Source organism: Chelonoidis abingdonii, chromosome 2 (assembly GCF_003597395.2).
Source record: "Chelonoidis abingdonii isolate Lonesome George chromosome 2, CheloAbing_2.0, whole genome shotgun sequence".
NCBI classification, from domain to species: Eukaryota; Metazoa; Chordata; order Testudines; family Testudinidae; genus Chelonoidis; species Chelonoidis abingdonii.
This window is the reverse complement of record NC_133770.1, coordinates 91,761,000-91,782,408: the sequence shown is the minus strand read 5'-3', so window position 1 is coordinate 91,782,408 and position 21,409 is coordinate 91,761,000. Positions and strand designations below refer to the sequence as shown.

Genomic DNA, 21,409 nt, shown 5'->3' with positions numbered 1-21,409 from the left:
ATCTTTCTGCTAATGACCATATTGCAGCCCTCCATCATGCTCAGTATATATTATGTATATAATTGGTAAGGGGACTGCAGATGAAAGGTGTTATATAAATGTAAAAATAATATTACTCTTTCTAATTGGGACATATTCAATTAGGATGACTGCTATATAGGAGAGTGCCCTGGAGACTGATTTAGCCTAATGATAATGAAAAACTGCTGCTTAATCAGAACAGTATTAGCATATTCTGCATAATAGATACGCACCTGCAAAAACCTGGTCTGAAGCCTGGCTATACATTTGGGCCTAGCTACTTTACGTACATGGTATATTAAACATTAAGGCTGAGGTATACGAAGTTGCCTTTGGGGACTTAGATGCGCAACTCCCATTAAAAATAATGGGAATTAAGTGTCTAAATCCACTAGAAGGATTAGAAAATCTCAGCCTAAAGGCTTTTTTATGGTCATTAACCCAATATTAAGCAAATTAGAAAAAGCTGTAAACAATCTTTAAACACAGGGCTTCCAGACTGCTTGTATCATGAACATGGATAGTTTTTAAGCAAGATGGAGCCATTAGAAATAGACTCAGTAGCATCAGTGATAATTAAATACTCTGGATGGGATTTTCAAAAGTGCGTAAGTGCTTTAGGAAAAAACGGTTACCCACCTTTTAGTAACTGTTGTTCTTTGAGATGTGTTGCTCATGTCCATTCAAAGTAGGTGTGCGCGCATTGCGTGCATGCCAGCTGGAAAATTTCCCCTAGCAGCGCCTGCAGGGTCGGCCCTGGCACCCCCTGGAGTAGCGCCACTATGGCACCCTAGAAAGGGGCCTGCCGACCCTCCACCCCCTCAGTTCCTTCTTGCCAGCACTCCGACAGAGGGGCAGGAGGGTGGGTATTGGAATGGACATGAACAACACATCTCGAAGAACAACAGTTACTAAAAGGTGGGTAACCTTTTTTTCTTCGTCAAGTGGTTGTTCATGTCCATTCAAAGCAGGTGACTCACAAGCCTAACCTTAGGTGCCAGGGTCGGAGGTCACTGCTGACTGAAGCACCGCATGACTGAAGGCGGCATCATCCCTAGCCTGCTGCGTGATGGCATAGCGCAACATGAATGTGTGGATAGAGGACCACGTGGCAGCTCTACACATCTCCTGAGTCGGGATCTGAGCCAGGAACGCCGCGGAGGAGGCCTGTGCCCTGGTAGAGTGGGCCATAACCAGAGGAATAAGGGTTTTGTCTACACGATAGCACTCTCGTATGCAGGCAGCAATCCACGAAGAGATCCTCTGAGAGGAGACCAGGAGCCCCTTCATCCTATCTGCTGCCGCGATGAAGAGCTGGGTCAACCATCTAAACGGCTTTGTCCATTCCACATAAAAGGCTAGGGTCCTGCAGACATTCAGGGAATGCAGCCTCCGCTCCTTACCAGAAGAGAGTGGCTTTGGGTAAAACACTGGTAGGAAGATATCTTGTCCCATGTGGAATTGGGAGACAACCTTGGGAAGGAAAGCCGGGGGAGGTCTAAGTTGGACCTTGTCCTTATAGAAGACAGTGTACGAGGGTTCAGATGTCAGTGCCCTGAGCTCTGATACCCTCCTTGCTGAGGTGATCACTACAAGAAAAGCAACCTTGTATGACAGGTACACCAGAGAGCATGAAGCCAGGGGCTCGAAGGGAGGACCCATGAGGGTGGAGAGGACCAGGTTCAGGTCCCAGGTAGGAGCTGGTTGACGGACATGCGGGAATAGCCTGTCCATGCCCTTAAGGAAACGACTAACCAGTGGGTTTGCAACACCAAAGTGCCCCCTGCTCCCGGGTGGAAAGCTGAGACGGCCACTAAGTGAACTGGAATCGAGGAGAGGGACAGGCCCAACTGTCTCAGGTGGAGCAGATAGTCTAAGCTAACAGGAATCGGGGCCTGCAATGGTTCCTGTCCTCGCTGACCAGACCAGATGGAGAAGCGTTTCCATTTGGCCAGGTAGGTGGCCCTGGTCGAAGGTTTTCTGCTACCGAGCAGTACTTGCCTGACCTGTTGGGAACATTGCTTCTCCACCGGGTTCAACCATGGAGCAACCAGGCTGTGAGGTGGAGAGATTGCAAGTTCGGGTGGTGGAGGCAGCCCTCGTCCTCAGTGATCAGGTCCAGCAGCAGGGGCAGCGTCAGGGGCGCTCTGGTGGGCATATGCAGGAGCGATGTCTACCAATGTTGGTGTGGACCTGCCGGTGCTATCAGGATTACATGGGTGTGATCCCTGCGAATCTTGAGAATTACCCTGTGTATCAAGGGAAATGGAGGAAAGGCGTAGAGCAGCCCTTCCTTCCACGACAGACACCTTCCTCCTGACAGAGACCCCGGGCTGTGGCCCCGGAGGGAGCAAAACCACTGACACTTCCTGTTTTCCTTTGAAGCAAACAGGTCTAACTGGGGATGATCCCAGAGCCAGAAGATTGAGCGCACTACGTCCTGACGAAGGGACCACGCGTGGCCCCAGAAAGAGCGGCTGAGGGGGTCCGCCAGACTGTTCTGTTCCTCCGGGAGGTAGAACGCTGTCAGGAGGGTAGCATTCTGTATGCAAAAGTCCCACAGAGCGAGGGCTTCCCTGCACAGGAGAGAGGAGCATGCACCCCTCTGTTTGTTGATATAGAAGACCGCTTTTGTTGATATAGAAGACCGCTGATGTGTTGTCCATGAAGACTGAGACACATCTGTCGGCCAGGTGGGATTGGAAGGTAAGACAAACCAGGTGAACAGCTCTCAGCTCCCTGACGTTGATATGTAACTTGAGGTCCTCCTGCAACCACAAGCTCTGTGTCCTGAGATCCCCCAAGTGCACTCCCCATCCCCGATCTGAGGCCTCCGTCACCAGGGAGAGGGAGGGTTGAGGGGTGGCGAAGGGAACAGCCAAGCACACCTTCTGTGGGTCGAGCCACCATTGGAGAGAGCTCAGCACAACCTGGGGAAGAGTCACCACTGAGTCCAGGGGATCCCTGGCTGGGCGGTATATCGTCGCTAGCTAGGAATGTAGTGGGCGGAGCCAGAATCTGGTATGGCTCACCACATAGGTGCACGCCACCATGAGCCCCAACAGCTTGAGGCAGTTTCTTGCCCTGGTGGCTGGGGCACAGTGCAGACCAAGAATGATTTCGGATATGGACCGGAACCTGGACTCCGGAAGATACGCTCTGGTGTGTGTTGAGTCCAGAACCACCTCTGTAAATTCTATCCTTTGGGTAGGAGACAGGGTGGACTTGGCCTCATTTAAGAGGAGGCCGAGCTCGAGGAAGGTCCGCCTGATGAAAAGCACTGAGCTTCCACCTGCTCCTTGGAGCGGCCCTTTATAAGCCAATCGTCCAAGTAGGGGAATACCTGGATACCCCGCTTGCGTAGAAAGGCCGGCACGACTGCCATGCACTTTGTGAAGACCCTTGGTGCCGTCGATAGGCCAAACGGGAGCACTGTGAACTGCAGATGGGCATCGGCCACGACAAACCTGAGGTACTGACGGTGTCGGGGGATTATGGCAATATGGAAATATGCATCCTTTAAGTCGAGGGCGGCATACCAATCTCCTGGAGGGAATGATCAAAGACAGGGAGACCATGCAGAACATGAGCTTTTTCACAAACTTGTTCAGCCGCCGCAAGTCCAGGATGGGTCTGAGGTCCCCTATTGCCTTCGGTATTAGAAAAAAACAGGAGTAGAAGCCTCTGCCCCTGAGCTCCTGAGGAACTTCCTCCACTGCCCCTGCTATGAGGAGAGACCGCACTTCTGGAATTAGAAGTTGCTCGTGAGAGGGATCCCTGAAGAGGGACGGGGAGGGGAGCTGGAGGGGCGGAAGGGAGGAGAACTGGATAGAATATCCCCTCTCTACCGTGTGAAGCACCCAACTGTCTGACTTGATTCAGGACCAGGCATGGCAGAAGGGGGACAGAGGTGACGCAAAGGTAGGGAAAGAAGGATCTGGAGTCCTGATCGGTAGGCCGTCGTCGACTGTACCATCAAATAGGGGGCCTAGTACCCGATGACGGTCTCGGCTGGCTGGATGCCTGGCCGGAGGGGTGGTGCTGGTGGCGCCTTCACCCGTTCCTGCCCCATCTGCGCCCAACCTCTGGACAATTCTGCGGCTGGTAAGGACACGGGGCCACTTGCGGCCTAAACTACCTACGTTGGGTTGCCGGGGTATGCGGGCCGAGCGAGTGAAACATAGCCCTCGAGTCCTTTAGACTATGCAGACGCTTATCCGTTTTGTCCAAAAACAGCGTTTACCCTTCGAAAGGGAGGTCCTGGATAGTCTGCTGGACCTCATAGGAGAGGCTCAAGACCTGGAGCCAGGATCCCCGCCTCATGATCAGACCTGTTGCCATGGAGCATGAGGCAGAGTCCACTGCATTTAAGGCAGCCTGAAGGAAGGCTTGGGAGATTAGCTTTCCCTCTTCCACCAAGGCCGAAAACGCTGCCCTTGAGTCCTGGGGAAGGAGCTTGGCAAACTTCGACATGGCTGAACATGTGTTATGACCATATCGACTTACGACAGCCTGTTGGTTGGCTATTCATAGTTGAAGGCCTGCCGTGGAATACACCTTTCTACCAAAGAGGTCGAGCCTTTTGGCGTCCCTGTTCTTTGGCGTCGACCCTTGAAACCCCTGACGTTCCCTTTGGTTGGCCACATCTACCACCAGGGAGTCCAGGGAAGGGTGAGTGTACAAATGCTCATGCCCCTTCTAGGGCACAAAATAACGCCTCTCTGTTTTCTTGGCAGTAGGGGCCAATGAGGCTGGCGTTTGCCATAAGGTGCGGGACGTGTCCTCTATGGTCTTGATCAATGGTAGAGCCACCCTGGATGGTCCCGATGAAGCCAGGATGTCCACTACCGGATCTACATCCACCTCAGTTTCCTCAGCCTGGATTGCAAGGCTCTGAACCGCTTGCCTGAGCAGCTGCTGAAGGATCCTAGTGTCTTCCAGGGCCAGTGCCGACCCCGTGCCCATGATCGCCTCCTCTGGGGAAGAAGAGGAGGAAATCACTTGGATCGGCCCATCCTCTGGCGCTTCCAGCCCTTCGGGGTCCGGTGGCACATGGTAGGCCCAGGGGGTCCAAAACGGCCACTGAGAGGGCGGTTGCCATTGCTGCTGCCACTGCGGTGGGTGCCACTGGTGGCTCACCCCCGAAGTCAATCTCCTGCTCCATGACCGGCTGGAGTGATAGGAGTCTGCCTCTGAGTCTGAGGTCTCTGAATAAGAGGACCTGGGAGGAGCAGCACCCATTGTCGCTGGGGAGCGGCACGGAGGCAGGGAGCTGTCTCTCTGGTCCAGTGCTGCCCGGGTGGCGTAGGACGGAGAGGGAGGTGACAGCATGGCCAACTTGCCCCTAGAGTGTACTGTGGGATGAGCTATGGTCGGCAACTCCCTGCCATGATGCGGGGAGGCTGGTATCGGGAGTCTCAGCAGGTCTGAGGCCACCTCAAATGCCTCCTGCATTGAGGGGGACGCACATCTCCATTTAGGCCCGGGGATGATGGTCGCTCTGGACTCGACTGCCCTCTCTCCGGTACGGGAGTTGACGGAGCAGCCGGGGGCTGTAGCCCAGCCTGTCCACTTGTACCAGCGGACGGCATCAGCCTGTGGAGGTCCTGACAGGGCGATCGCTCCCTCACCGACCTCTTCTTCTTAGTGGGCACCGAGGAGGGTGAGCGGTGCCATACTGAGGCCGACTTTTTATGACACGACTCCTTCCGGTGCCTGGTTTTAGAGGATTTGGGCTAGGCCCGCAAGGCAGCCTCCATCAGATGAACTCTAAGTCTTTGCACTCAGTCTTTGAGAGTTCTGGGATGGAAGCCCCTGCAAATAGTGCACCGGTCCCTTTGGTGGCTCTCCCCGAGGCACCGCAGACAAGCAGAGTGCGGATCACTCTTTGGCATGAACTTTCTGCAGTCCTTGCAGAGTTTAAACCCGGGAGACCCAGGCATGCCCCGGCAGGGCGACAAGTAGGTGGTAGGGGGAACCCCCAACAGCAAAGAACTATGTACAACTAATCTAGATAAGCTAACTATATACACAAACTATATACATGAGGTTTATGGACACTGCTAAACTTGTTATCAGCAAGCGAAGTTCCAGCTAGCTGTCACCAGCGGTAAGAAGGCATTGAGGGGGTGGAGGGTCGGTGGGCCCCTTTATAGGACTTCGTAGTGGCGCCACTCCAGGGGGCGCCAGGGCCGACCCTACGGGCGCTGCTAGGGGAAATCTTCCGGCTGGCGTGCACGCAGCGTGCACACACCTACTTTGAATGGACATGAACAACCACTTGAAGAAGAACACAAGTGCCTGCAACTTTCAATCGAAAGTATTCTCCTACGTCACTTAGGTACTTTGAAAATCCTACCATCTATTTTCAAATACTGTGCAATTAAAATTTCTTCTTGTTAAGGAGGGCTTCTCTGAAGATGCAAACTTTCAGGCTGCTGGGGCTAAACAAAAAAGGGAGCATCAAAGGCTGATATAAAATGAATGAATTTACAGTCCTTGCATTGTATGCACTCTGCAAAAGCTAGACATAAAAGGTGGAGACAAAGAAAAGGTGGTGGTCTTGTCTATTAATTGTATACCTTTCTGGTTATTGTCTTTGACCCCAAATTATTATTAAAACATTTACATATTTCAAAATGTCATATCTGATGAGATTTTGCAGAGGAAAAACCCCACTGGAGTTTCAAGGAAAATCTGAATTAGTTTAAAGCTGACATCAACATCACAGTGAGAGGCCTAACTTAATGCTGGCAAAGGTATCACAGCAAGTCAAACCACAGAAACACTATGAAGTACTTCTGCTAGTGAATTCAAAGAAAGTCAGACTCCCTCATTTTTGTTGGCCAAACCCACAAATTCCAGTTGCCTAACTCCCCTAATGGATTCCATACTAATGAGACATAGGAACCTTTCTTTTCAGACTCAGGCACTTACTGTTGCATCTTCAGGATTCCCATTAGACACTTCCACAATCCTGAGTGTTGTGTCCACCCTCACCTTCGCCCTTGTCACAAACTGGATGACTGACGAACTGTCCTGAGAATTAAAAACAAAAGTAGTTAAACAACCTTTTTCAATTTAATAACATTATATTCTATTATTATGCTCCAGGGTAGCTAGATTGGCAATTGAGTGCTACACTGATTAATACTGCCTGAAATCACATGCACCTTGAGCTGGGGACATGGATGGACAAAGTACAGTGCATTATCTCAGACTGAAATTAAACCCATCACACAAAACTTTGGACTTTTCTTTTTTTTAAATTTAGTTTTGGGCTGTTTCTAAGGCTACCCCAACCTCACAACACAACAGAAAATCACAGCACATTGCCAATCAACATAAATCTTGACCACACTGGTTCCCAAGTAGTTAGAAACAGATATTTGGAAGCTGGGATAGACTTATATATGGTATATGATAAAATTGTTTAATTATTTAAAGTAATTCCAGACACAGCACACTGCATAAGGCTGAAGTATTTGATTTATATTTCCATTAGTAACAGTTACTTTGCCTTGTATTTTATACAGAATGTTTAAACACAAATTTTCCAACCAGTTGCCTTTTTAAACACATTGTTTACTCTTATACAGTAGATGTTTATGTAAGGTTGCTTTTGATTTAGGACTAGATTGCGGTATTACCATGTTCTGAGGATAATACACAGCCATCTTGCCCAGGTGGAAAACTGAGGGGCATCATGCACCCATTCCCCAATATAGGCAGCCCACTCTGCTGGGGGGTGAGGAAACACTGCTCCACCTAAACCCTGCCCCCCTTCTGGCAAGTTGCTCCCAAGGGGAAGCATTAAGGATGTAGCCTCTGCCCTCCTCCCAAGCATCAGGGCTGTCCAAGTGTGAAGGGCTACTCTTAACTCCCTCCCTTCTCAGTTTGCACCCACATAACATGAGGGAAAAATCTGGCCCTTAGTGAATAAACAGAGTAGTGTATTCTCATAATTACAACTCAAATGAGTTTAATGAACTCTTTACCACACTAGCATCAACATTGCAAGAATAAACTGGTGGTTGGGGACACAAGTATCCATTTAAATGTGAAGTTCACTATTCTATGTGGGTGACACCATGACAGATATGACAATTTCCTGCACTTTCTTGGACAATTTTTCTTGAATTAACGTGTATGTGTTACTGTGGGATTGTATGTAACTATTCTAGCAGACATGGATAATGCAAACCTTGGGAAGCATTGGGAGCTTCAAAGGACTATACTGAACAACAGACCAGTCAAGAATAAATTTTTGGGACAAACAAACTTAGAACGGGTTTCCTAGAAAATAGCTGAGAGGAGGCAATAAAATTATCCTGCTCCAGACTTATCCTTTAGAAGCTAGGCCTTAAAGAAAAACCAGTTGTCTGGCTGATTACCTGTTCATGGTCTTGGCGAAAGCACAGACTCAAACTAGATAAAACAGTGACTCACAGATTCATGGGTGTGCTTGTTCTGAGCCATAGCTATTATGAACTTGTGACCACAGGGAAAAAACCTTCAGTGGGGTCTGAAGGACTGGTCACCTGACAGCCTTTGTTGGGGTGATCTTAGGTAAGCTTATTAGCATGCGTGTAGTTTTTTTTAATGATTTTAACATTTTTTCTCTGTAATGCTTTTACCTTAAGAATAAATGTGCTTGCTTAGAAAGAGCTGTGTGGTATCTTAACTGTGGCAATCAGACTCTCTATAGCCTCTAAAGAAGAAAAGCAAAGCAGCCTGCTGAGACAGTCTGCGTTCTGGTGGAATTCACAGTACAGGCAGGGAATGATGCAGAATGGGAAAAAAAAAACCCTGTCAGAAGGGAGACCCATGTCTCCATTCAAGAGAGGTGACAGCTGGCGAGTTGGAAGCCTGAGAATGGGTGCACTTTGGAATCACAGAGGAGGAAATACAGGTGCAGTTGCCCTGAACTGTGACAGATACACGTGCAGAGGATCTGCACCAGACATCCAGTGGGCCTGGTGCAGACCTTCTGAACAGAGCTGAATTTGACAGTGTACGCAAATGCATGTTTAGTGTATTCAGTTACCTGCTTGCATAGGTAGGGGTATTGTATGTGAGCACAACCTAAAACATTTGGCTCCATCTATGTGCTCTTTCTTCAAACATAGACAAACAACAGCATGCAAGGTGATTTCAGCTGGAAAGACCATGAAGACATCAACTGGTGTCTACCTAATCTTTAGGAAAAGACCTCTCAATTTTTATTTTGAATCTAATAGCTGTCACCAACAGATTTATCTAACAGATTTATTTTATTATCCTCCTACTCTGATTATCTTACAGTATCATGATCTGACAAACCTTTGCTGTAGCTAAACTGTAAGCTAAAAGAATATCCCCCCAAAAAACTCATCTACAAAATAAGTGGAAATGTAGTAAACCTTCTTAAAGTTTACAAATCTTGTTATTTCATTCACTGACAGAACAGAACATTGTTTAGCCTGCTATCATATTTCTCACCAGGAATGTTATGTTTATTCTTATCTTGAGCCCTTCTTATGATGGCTATGATGTTTTCTTTTTGTATAACAAATATTTGAAGTAACAGATTTAAAAAAATTATCAGGCTTCTACCCTTGTATCTCAATCACAAACAGATAAAGATAAATACACGGCTCATAGTTTATGCACACGTACTCTGCTCATTATCTGAATGTTTTAAAAACCTCATAACTTTAACACTGCACATATGGCTGTTTATATTTGATTTTATTTCTAAATGTATTAATTTCTAAATGTAATTGTTTCTTTTTCTTTTTTTAATATGCTTAAGAAAGATCAGTAAAATCTAGGATTACACCTTTAGATCTACTGTTCACAAGGCGTAAAGTCTTATTTTATAATTGTTTATAACACACAGGTGATTTGATTTAAGGTCAGATCCTGCAATATGATGAGCGCTTCCCATGAAGGGGTGAGCATCCTCAGCTCCCATTGAATTCAGTGGGAGTTGAGGTCTCAGAGCACCCTCCAGGATTGACATCTTTCAGTTGCCGTCTTCTGGAATTTTCCAGCCACTGCCATTGCAGCTGAACTTTTACATAAAGTAATGTGTTAATCTAAAGAGTTTCCAAATGTGCCAGAGTTCTCAAAACCAGTTAATTTCTAAATATCAGCATTTTGGCAATGACTGGGTATTAGAATAAATGGGGTCAACTACTGCAAGTATTGCAAAAATTGAAAATTTACAAAAAATAAAATAAAAGTATGACAGCCTCAAATAAGAGTTTCCAGGAACTATCTATGAATCCTGTGCATTCCCTCCTGACTCCACCTGTGCATACGCACACACATACACATACCCCATTCTTCTGAAAAGAGGGAAAGAGCTTTTTCAAGTATGAAAAGTTCTCCACTGTCATTTGAATCCCAGCTCAGACTAATAGGCTTCTCATATGCTTCTCTATGAAACCCTTATTCATTCACAGTATAGGATGACGTGTCTAGTAAAGCCATCTTATAGCAAGTCATACAGCGATTAGAATGGTTGAAAAGTGCCAGCTGTTTTTCATAGGATATTTAGAATAAAAACTACTTTTTTCTAAATTTCTTGCCATTTTTATTTATTTTTTCAATGAAAAACCAAAACCTGAAACAATTTGTTTTCAAAACTCACTTCAGTAAATAATTGTGGGCTTCAGTAAAACGTATTGGTTTTTGAAAAAACAAAAACTGAACATTTTAACCAAAATCTGAAATTTTTAAACACAAATAATGTTCAATTTATGGCTTCAACAAAAACAATTAGAAAATTTTGACCACAATGAAAATTTCAAATGGAAATTTTTATTGATAAAACTTTTCAGTGAAAAAAAATTAAACTAGTTGCACTAGACACAGAGGGAGGCAATATTCAATGCTTTATATATATTTCTATATATAAGTATATTTAAATTAGTATTTAGCATATGAGCTAGAAAGAGGCAGAAGCACTTACCTTCTTTAATATCTCTGTATTTAGCAGCATGTAAACATCTATATTGCGGGATTCTGCTTTTGCTAGTGAGCTTAAGTTACAGCGTACAATTAAGCAGGACCTGCCTGGTCTTTCACAGTCCTAAGGGAAATAAGTAAAAGGCTGTAAGATGTATTTGGAAGGGAGGAAATCGTTCATTTTAAAACTAATAAGCAATACTAAACATTCCTGTTGATTGAATGAAAACAGTCATTTGATGAATCAGTAAAACTGATTGTACACCTTCCTTATACAAAACAGTGTCTATTTTCAGAATCTGCTGAATCATAATCATTCCAGAACTTCATAAAAATGTGTCACAGGAAATTCATCCCTGAACTGAGGTCAGTGCACTTAAACTGGAATTGGACAAAGAATACGCATTGTACCGGGCCTTTCTGCCCAGGGATAAATTTCAGCCATGGCAAGTAAACCCTGATATCTATTAGTTCGTGGTCAGAATACCTCCACTAAGATAAAAGGATTAGAGAAAAATTTATTGCAGAAAAACATTTTCAACAAGAATCTATGTATTTCTATTGTATATACATTACATTGCTCCAAGTCAAGCTCAAATACGGTTTGAAGTTCTGCACTTAGTGCCTGATGCAAAGTGCAAAGAAAACAATGGGAAGACTCCCAATGACATCAATGGGCTTTGCATCAGCTCATTAGCTGGTTATGTTGATTTTATATAATTTTTCACCCACTGCATTTCTTCGAACTGTATCAGTCTTTTTTCTTTTAGCATCAGAAGATATTATTCAACCTTTAATACTTGTGTTATTTTTTATTGTCTGTACTTTGGTAGCATCAAAGCTTCCAGTGAGGGACTGAGATCTCTGAGGACTACACAAATAAAATGTAATTCTTATTTTAGATTACATGAAAGTTACTCTGAAAAGAAAAAAATAGTTGACTTACTCACATTCCTCTTTCAAACACATTTATAATATATGACCCTTTTAAATTTCAGTCATATATGGAATTTCTTACCAGTACTTTCCTGCCAGACTTGGTAAAAAAAGCAAAGATGGTATGAAAAATATTGTCATTTTCTTGAGGGATGACACATGGGTTAGGGTTTTTCTGAAAAGAGCAGTTTCCTTTGTCCTGAGCAACCTGAAAAGACAATGATCATCATCGAGACATGTGAAAAGTCAATTTACAGAACTTACAACATTGCATAATATGTGTCTATGAACCTTAGAACACTTCAAGTGTCAACTTGCACAGCGTTCACTGTTCTATAACAGAAACTCCTATCAGGCCTGACAAACTCCCCACACCTAACACACCACTTTCAGGGTTCTTATCCATAAATAGTGTCTTGTACAGTATCAAATGAAAGTCAGTGATCCCACCCTGCCTGCTCTAACTCTGCTTTTTAAATTTCACACAGATAAAACATGGTGTGCACTGGGAAAATCTGCCAGAGGAGAAGTAATCAAAAGAGAAAAAGGAAAGATCTGGCATGCTGAGGGATTGATTGTGCCCAGAGATAACAGGGGTTCGAGGTACACATTCATTTATATCTTATAAAGTCTGACCAAGTGTTTGCACATGCAAGTCACATAACAATTTAACTTGACATGGTTTGATATCCAAAGCAATATAAAAGTCCAATCCTTCCTTCTCTGAAATATCAGGAAAAGTGGGTGTCTACTTTAAACCCAGAAATTGCTATACTGGAACAGGCCAATGGATCCTCTCATTTGAAAGCCTGTATCAGACAGAGGCCAATACTAGATGTTTCATAATAAGGTGTAAAATCCCGATCCTTTTCCTAATTGTGCGAGACATTTGTCTGGCATACTTTGCGAGCACTGGCGTGCACAGCAATTGCCATGTATTCAACCATATTCATTCTTTAGCGTATGTTACATGCAGCTGGGAGGGGGTGTGGCAGTGCATGCTGAGTAGCATGTTTTTGAGAACTGGTTTATCATGAGGTTGCGCAGAGCCACAGAACCAATAGCAAAAACCTGCCAACAGGTACCTTATTCTAAGCTACTCCAAATGGTTTCTTCCAATGATTGCTCTGTCCTGATTGCAGTTTGGCATGAGTCCTGCAAACCACACTATGGCCTCATACAATGCCATACAACACAGGGGAGCTGCTCCCTCTGTTGCCTAACTCCCGCTTCCCCCACCCCACCCCAATCCTAAAGGGTCTGGAGGACCACTAAATCATAAAGACCTTCAATACATTTGGGTGGCAATGCTGAGAAAGCCAAGCACCTGTAACTTATAGGTATGGCCCTACCAAATTCACGGTCCATTTTGGTCAATTTCACAGTCATAGGATTTTAAAAATTGTAAATTTCATGATTTCAGCTATTTAAATCTTAAATGTCACGGTGCTGTAATTGTAGGGGTCCTGACCCAAAGAGGAATTGTGGAGGGGTCACAAGGTTATTGTGGGGGGGTTGCAGTTCTGCAAGCCTTACTTCTGCGCTGCTGCTGGTGGTGGCTTTGCCTTCAGAGCTGGGCAGCTGGAGAGTGGTGCCTGCAGGCCAGGAGCCCAGCTCTAAAGGCAGAGCTACTGTCAGCAGCAGCACAGAAATAAGGATGGCATGATATGGTATTGCCACCCTTACTTCTATGCTGCTGCATGCAGAGATGGGCCCTCAGTCAGCAGCTGCCATTCTCCAGCCACTCAGCTCTGAAGGCAGCAGTACAGACATAAGGGTGGCATGATATGGTACTGCCACCTTTACTTTTGTGCTGCTGCTGCTGGTGGAGCGCTGCCTTCAGAGCTAGGTGCCTGGCAAACAGCCGCCATTCTCCGGCTGCCCGGCTCTGAATGCAGCACAGAAGTAAGGGTGGCAATACCGTGACTCTCCTGAAATAACTTTGTGATCCACCGCCCCCGCCCCCCCCGCAACTTCCTTTTGGGCCAGGGCCCCCAATTTGAGAAACGCTGGTCTCCCCAATTAAATCTGTATAGCATAGGGTAAAAGCACATGAAAGACCAGATTTCATGGTCCATAATGCATTTTTCATGGCCGTGAATTTGGTAGGGCCCTACTTATAGGATATGTATTGTTGTTTTTCATAGTTGCCATGAGCCAGAATCTGCAGTACTTGTTGGGAAGGGGAGGTATGAAGAGGCTGGAGATTGGGGCCCAATTTTATAAAGTGAACTAATGGGTTTATCATCTTTCTTCTGTTTCTCTCTAGAATACAGGGGCTGTTTTGTAAAGAGAAAGGGTCTGCAGGGAACAGGTAACTACTGGGTGAATCCAAGAACAGTCAAGCGATGCCCTGGCTGCTCTCCTGACTGCCATAACCTTGCCACATTCAAAATCATTATTGAGGCCCCTGTTTCAGAAAACACATCTAAAATTTGTATCTGCACAGACCTTTGGTGCACTTTGGACAAGTTTAATTTTCAAGATCTTTGCAAAATAGGCATCATTCTGAAGACAGAGAAGAAGCACAAGTTGACATACCCCATGCACTCTTTCAAAGTGAATTATTATTATCATATTATCTAAGTGAATTATTATTATCATAAATTCATAGAATGATCTTATTTCTATAGAGACAAATTGTTCTTGAATATAAAACAATCCTGGCCATTTCAAATTCCTTCATGGCTAGACATGGTTTCTTACCCTGCAAGGTGAATTGCATACCATAACACTGTGTTTCTGTAAAACTTTCTACAAGATGAAAATTTTAAAGGGACAGTGATGCATGTTCTCTCTATTTTTTATTTCAGCAGCTAGATGTCATAGTCTACAGTGACAGAGAAATGGAAGAATTATGAAACCTTCAGTTTAGAACTGCACGCATTCCTGCTACCCAGCAGTAATATGTGTGGATGGAAAAAAAATTGTTAATTTTTTTTTTGGTGAAACGGAAATTTTCACAAATTTTCCAGCTCTAGGCTTTCACTTTTGAACTGATTTTTTTGTAGGGAAAGGGGTGTTGTTTTTCTAATTAAAACCTGAAAAAAAGTTGAAGAAAATTTTCAACAGCTAAAAATTATATGCATCAAAAAATTTTAAGGGAAAAAGAAATCATTGTCCAACGAGATCTACTTATGTGTTTTAACACAATAGATATTTCTTTCAAAATGAGACAGACACCAAGAACAAAGCAACATTTTCTCCAACAAGATCCAAAATCTTATGAGGTTTATTGCAGGACTATTCTGACAGCAGGGCCGGCTCTAGCCATTTCAGGCTCTGCTGCTCGCCGCTTCCATGGCTCCGGTGGACCTCCCGCAGGCATGCCTGCGGATGCTCCACCAGAACCATGGGACCCTCTGCAGGGACGCCCGTGGGAGGTCCACCGGAGCCGCCTGCCACCCTCCCAGCAACCGGCAGAGCACCCCTCGCGGCATGCCGCCCCAAGCACGTGCTTGGTGCACTGGGGCCTGGAGCCAGCCCTGTCTGACAGAAGAGTGATAGCTAACCATGAGAAAAACATTTTTCTAAACTGCAAACTTGAACTATGACTAATGTAATGTGTCTGTTATTCTTTCCCAATTTTATTTGCAAATGGACTTTTAAGTTTACTCAGCCATAAGGTGAAGGGTGAATGCACCAGAGTGATGAAAACTATTACGAATGTTGTTCATCTCTGACTGGCATTCTTCAATGCGCATGCATGCCTCTGCCTCTCCAAGATTTTCAAGAGTGAGTGGTGCCCCACTTAACACACATTAAAAAGGCCTGATTTTCAAAGAGTGGACACTGAACACTTTCTGAAATCATCCTCTTTAAAGGATCTCAGCTTCTCAACTTGGGCACCTGCAAACTGAAGCATCCAAAATCACTAGAGGGTATGCGTGTATACATTTTTTGTACATATATTACCATATACATGCACCTGCTCATATATATGAATATGTATACAGGTGTGAACATGCATATGAAAAGAACTCTTATCAGACTTTAAATAGGGTTGAGCATTATTCTGGTCCTCGACTGGAGCCTCAAGGCACTGCCACAATAGTTCTATTACTACTACTAATGAAGAAGCAGCTAGAAAAGCCAAGTGTCCCGTATTCCAGCACTTCCATTTATAAATGACATACTATGAATGACAGGTCAGTCTCTAGCATTGTAAACTTATTAGAACTGGTTGCTCCATTAAAGAGCCCATAAACGTGTTTGATAGACAACACTTAAATGACAGCTTATTTGGTGGGTATTTCTGCCAGCACTTTGTTGTCAGAACAAACCACAAAGCTCCTCAGAGAGGGGATGTAACCATGGAAGAACAAATTTGGATTACTTCATTCTTCAGGAATGCTGTATTTGCAACAGAGGAAGAAATTCCCATAGGATTTCTTTACTAGTCTTTGAATCCTTGAACTGTCTCGTGGAGCAAAGGCATAAAGTAGCAATGTATGTTAGTCATATCAAATTGCACCATCCTTAACAAAAATAAAGTCACTTATGGGGTCAAACAGTTCTGGATATAACAACTCAGATACACTGCATATACACAACATATGCTTCAAAAATATGTAGGATATTTAATATCATTGTGTGGAACTGGTGCACTGATTTAATTTCTTAAATGGGGCTCATCCTTTCCAAGTTTTCCATACATGTTGGGCATTATGAAAGCACTTGGAATGGTAGAAGATGGTACCAGTGAAATGTGGATGTTATTCCCCATCTAGCAAAGCAAGAATGGGTAACCGAGACAACTAAATTAGAGTTTGAACTGCTACTGCAGTCCAGACATTTTAAATAAGTAGCTCTTATACCATTGGATCTCAAACTTTTTTACTGGAGACTCCTTTCACATCATAAGCGTCTGAGTGCGACCCCCCCCCTTATAAATTAAAAACACTTTTTTATATATTTAACACCATTATAAATGCTGCAGGCAAGCGGGGTTTGGGGTGGAGGTTGACAACTCGCGACCCCCCATGTAATGACCTTGCGACCCCGAGGGATCCCAACCCCCAGTTTGAGAACCCCTGTCCAAATGAAGAGAGCCGGTTTCTAATCTGGGTCTAATCCACGGTTTGCCTAGGAGAAGTAAAATATGTGGCACCTCATCTGGCACTCTCACTTTGTATGGTCAGATCCCCCCACCTCAGAGTATCCACAACATTCACCTCTGCCTATCTGTGACTCCTCCCACACTCCCAGATGCAGTAATTCTTCCCCTCACCTGTTGTTGGCCTTGCCTAGATAAGGATTTAAAGACGTGATGTTAGCATGTGTTAGGTAACACCTGCTAACTGACAATTTAAAAGTCCAGACTGAACTGACTTTAACGCATGCTAAACTGGTCATTTTAAAGCTCATATCCCTTCTAGACTTTAAGTTGGACAGTTTAGTATGATTTAAAAGCCATATGCGGTTTCACATGTTATCAAGGCCACCTTGCATGGGCTGGCACACTAGGAGGTGGAGGTGATGTGCAACTTTCCAAACAGGGAGCTGGGGAGATCAACTAGGGACCACAGGTAGGGAAGCAGGAATGATACTCTGGCTTGGGGATGGGAGCTCAAGTGTATGCATATGGGGAAAGGCCCATAGGGGAATGGGACAGAGGAAGAAGCCTGACACCATGTCCAGCGCAACATAAGTCTGATCTCCCTGCTAGAAATAATCAGCTCAGTACTAACACCACACTTAGTGCACACATGTTACAAACAAAACCTGGCAAGCAAATACAGATCTCCAGCCCATTTTATCATCTTGGGAACAGCCTCCAGTCCCTGTAAAGAAATTCATCATTATGTCAAACCTAAGAGGTAAAGCAAAAATCCCAGACCCCTTCCAGAAGCCTGATTCCCCTCTGACTTACACTGATGGCAAACAGAGGCAGCTTCATTGCACTCGAAGATAAAAAGGAGAATTGGGCCTTGAATGTCTATAATGGAACCAAATCCACATTTGAGTGATTGTGGGGGAATACAGTTCAGCAAGTTCAGGGAAACATCAAGAGTCATAAAATTTTCTGAATGACAAGTTATAGAGGTTCAGAAAACACACTTGTGGTCTGAACATAGGTCAGTTGTTTCACAAAATTGTTAATATTGTTCATCTCTAAAACGGATGCTTTCCTCATAAGTCTCAGGGTATCCTGGCTCCAGTGACTATGGCCAAACCTTCCCTCTTGAAATTGCTGCCAGATAGCTTCTATGTATCTTTATTTTTTTACCATTTTAAGTTACTTTATGTATGCCTGCATAACAAAATTCTGAAGTCTGCAAATTAAATAAGAAATAATAGATCCCTTTCATTTGTCTGAAATGTAAAGCAGAATTTGTATATTAATATCGGGGAAAATTGTTTCATGGAAGTGTCCCAACTCATTCATAATTGTTGTTAATTTTATATAGACAAACTGATATGAGTGGTTAATTGAAAAAGTCATACATGTTCAGATCTAAAGAGTATAAAAAAATTCCAGACCAGGTCAGGCTATATATAGTAGAAAAATAAGCTATGTAAACATGTTATCTTAGCGCTTGTTGTACTTGCCAAAAATGTTTAATATTCATAGATAATGAAATATGTTTGAATCAGAACAGTCTGTTGATTCTGGTAATAAATTAAGAACCTCTGAAACAACAGAAAAGGATAAAAAACATTAACCCTGGAAGAATTCAACCAACACAATGACAGCGATGTTGCTAAAGACAAAGAGGTAATCTAAGAATTCAAACATTGTCCTTAAATAGTGATTAAAAGTTGCAAAGTTAAATTACTATATGGAGAGTCTACAAACACACAATGAATTCTGATAGTAAAATTCTATTGTAGGTTTGAGTACTACTTATTCAGCTAATAGTTAAAGGGCTAAATCCACAGATGGCATAAATTGCCACTGAATTCAATAGAGTTATGCTGATATACATCAGCTGGCTCAAACTGCATGCAAATAAATCTTTCTGACTACCAGTTAGAGTGATGAATCCTTAAGACTCATTCATTCTACCACACGTCGCCAAAAGTAATATGGCCCAATCCTCAGCTTAAGTCAATGGAGCTTCATCAAATTATATACCTGGCCATTATTTTTACGGTCTAACTATTGAAGTGTGTATAACAGGTTTTAAGATTTGAAATAAGAGCCAATGTAGTCTATTATTACATTTCACTTATATACCCTTCTCCCTGACCCCACATATTGAAATGATCCTACAGTTTTAGTCACTTTACTGGTTAATAAATGGCTAAACAATGGATACTGGCAATCAACCTCCTGTAACCATACCACAATCACCCTTCTTTTTTAGGTAAATCCACCCATCTTCTGTTCTAGGGTTCCAGGAAGTGGGAAGAGGAAGAAAGACTGACAGAGGATCCTGTTCATCCTCTGTAAACGTCAGAACTAGATCTGAGCAAAAATTTTCAGACCATGGGAGTGGTGGAGTGTGTGTCCCAATGACTATCAAAGTATTTTATGCAAAGCAGAACAGCGTCAACAGGAAAGACAGAGACCCACCACAGACTACCTTATAGCATAGGGGTTGGGGCTCTCTCCTACAGCGTGGGAAACCCACGTTCAAATCCCATCCCCACATTAGGCAGAAGGAGAACTGAACCCACATCTCTCACATCCCAGGGGAGTGCCCTAACTGGAAGGTGGTCATCACTGCCTGCTCCTCAAGATGTTTTGTGAATACATCAACAAGTGTCCTGACACTAAATGGATTGATGAACAAAATGTTTCGTTTGCCCCAAAAGTGAAGTTCTGTTGATATTTTTGGTTCATTGAAATTTTTCAGAGATATCTAATTTGGTTCAAGCTGAACCTATTTTTTCTTCCCTGAACTGACAGCAAATCTAAAAACCAATCATTTGCCCAGCCCTAATTAGAACAGACACAGTTGGTAGTGCATAAGATGTGTTAAGAGGTGGGCCTTGCTATCACATTGGTCTTATGGGTTAAAAAGCAAGTCCAGCCATCCCCAGCTAACTACTGGGCATGTTACTGTCAAGCAGCAAGTGCTTGCTCGGGACACGTTCGCTCCTACTCAGAGAGGCAATTAAGTGCACACCTGTACTTCTGTTCCCTCAACCCACTTTGAGGAATCCTGTAGCAGCTGAGGCACTAGGCAGCTTTTCTGCTGCCTCTCACTGCTCTGGCCAGGGCAGGATTTAGCCCTGACATTTGCTTGCAAATACTAAGCAGCCACCCACAGAAGTATTTAATCCAAGAACTGACGCCACCTGTCTAGTTGAACAAGAATAGCAAAAATATTCAGATTTAAAGTCCATGACTCTCACAAGAGAAAGGTTTCCTACTGAGACAGGGGGCACCATTACATAAACAGAGAGAAGCAGCAGTGAGCATTAGTTTGATTTATTTTTACTGCCCACACGAAGTTTAGGCCTATAACTGAGCAATGCCATACATGGCAACCAAAAGGACAGTTTACACCTAACATTCACATGCTATATATATACACACGAGTCTTTAGTCGCTGAAATCCACGAGGAAAGCACTGACATTTACGTTCTTCCTTCCTTTTATGTACTGTAAGAAGTCCAATCACCATATCATATTGAACAAAGTTTAAGGTATATTTCTTTTAGAGAGCTTCTTCTATAACCTGCAAGCTAGGAGCTCACTCTTCCTTGATACCCTCCTCTTCGTCCCAGCTCCTACCCAACTCGAATCAATCCCTTTCCTAACTTGCATAAAAGCCCATGGTGTTTTTTAAACCTGCTTTGTTAATGTTATTACTTGGCTGGGTGATCAGCAAAAGGCTCTGAAAACAAAGCAGAAAAATTGGTTTCCTTATGGAGTCTGAAAAGGTCACTTCTAGGGCACTCTCAGAACTCTCAATCTGCCAGGGTTTAGAGCACCTCACAATGTTTCCAAGCACCACTGGAAATTTTTAGCAGTGCTGTGAAAGGAGAGATCAATATCTGATAAACTGGAGGAGCTTTGCAAGAACAAACAGAGTCTCTGTTGTGCAACTTTCCTGATTTCTGAGCAGCTGAACCAAATGTTACTGAGTTATATTTAAACAGGTCTTTGGTTTTCCCTGAAAGACCTAGAAATTTACCTATAGCATTTTTATGCAACAGAGAAGAGACAGGCCTCCATGGTAAGGACTCTATATTGGCTATAGGACAGACAGTAAGACCCTGTAGTTCTCCCCCAGCTTTCTAGCTTTCAGACCAAGCAGCGTAGTCTGTAGTGCCTACTATCACCATACAGAGTTTCTTTATGTCCTGACTTGGACTCAGTATTCATGGAATTGATAACTCACTGTGCTACCTTTCTGCCTAGATTAAACAAAAAGCTGATCCTTCTTAACCTGCAGTGTTTTTAAGTTTTTATTTCTTTCTATCAGAAAGAGAGAGAGAACCTTCTAAAACTTTCACCTTACACTGTCAGGATTATTCAACACTACCTGATAATGGTTTCATTTTATGGACTCAGGAACATTCTCACAAGGTTGGATTTCAACAG

The 21,409-nt window shown here is 43.8% G+C and overlaps 1 protein-coding gene across 1 annotated transcript in view; it reads right to left on the bottom strand.

Moving 5' to 3' along the window:
- The window catches only part of ITGA9 (integrin subunit alpha 9), a 303,615-nt gene that overhangs the window by 39,435 nt on the left and 242,771 nt on the right, over nucleotides 1-21,409 (bottom strand). The window contains exons 24-26 of the mRNA XM_075062573.1: nucleotides 11,993-12,118; nucleotides 10,979-11,098; nucleotides 6,958-7,059 (exon numbers count right to left, since the gene is read on the bottom strand). Of these exons, the coding sequence (XP_074918674.1) occupies nucleotides 6,958-7,059; nucleotides 10,979-11,098; nucleotides 11,993-12,118 (348 nt within the window). The remainder of the gene's footprint in view (nucleotides 1-6,957; nucleotides 7,060-10,978; nucleotides 11,099-11,992; nucleotides 12,119-21,409) is intronic.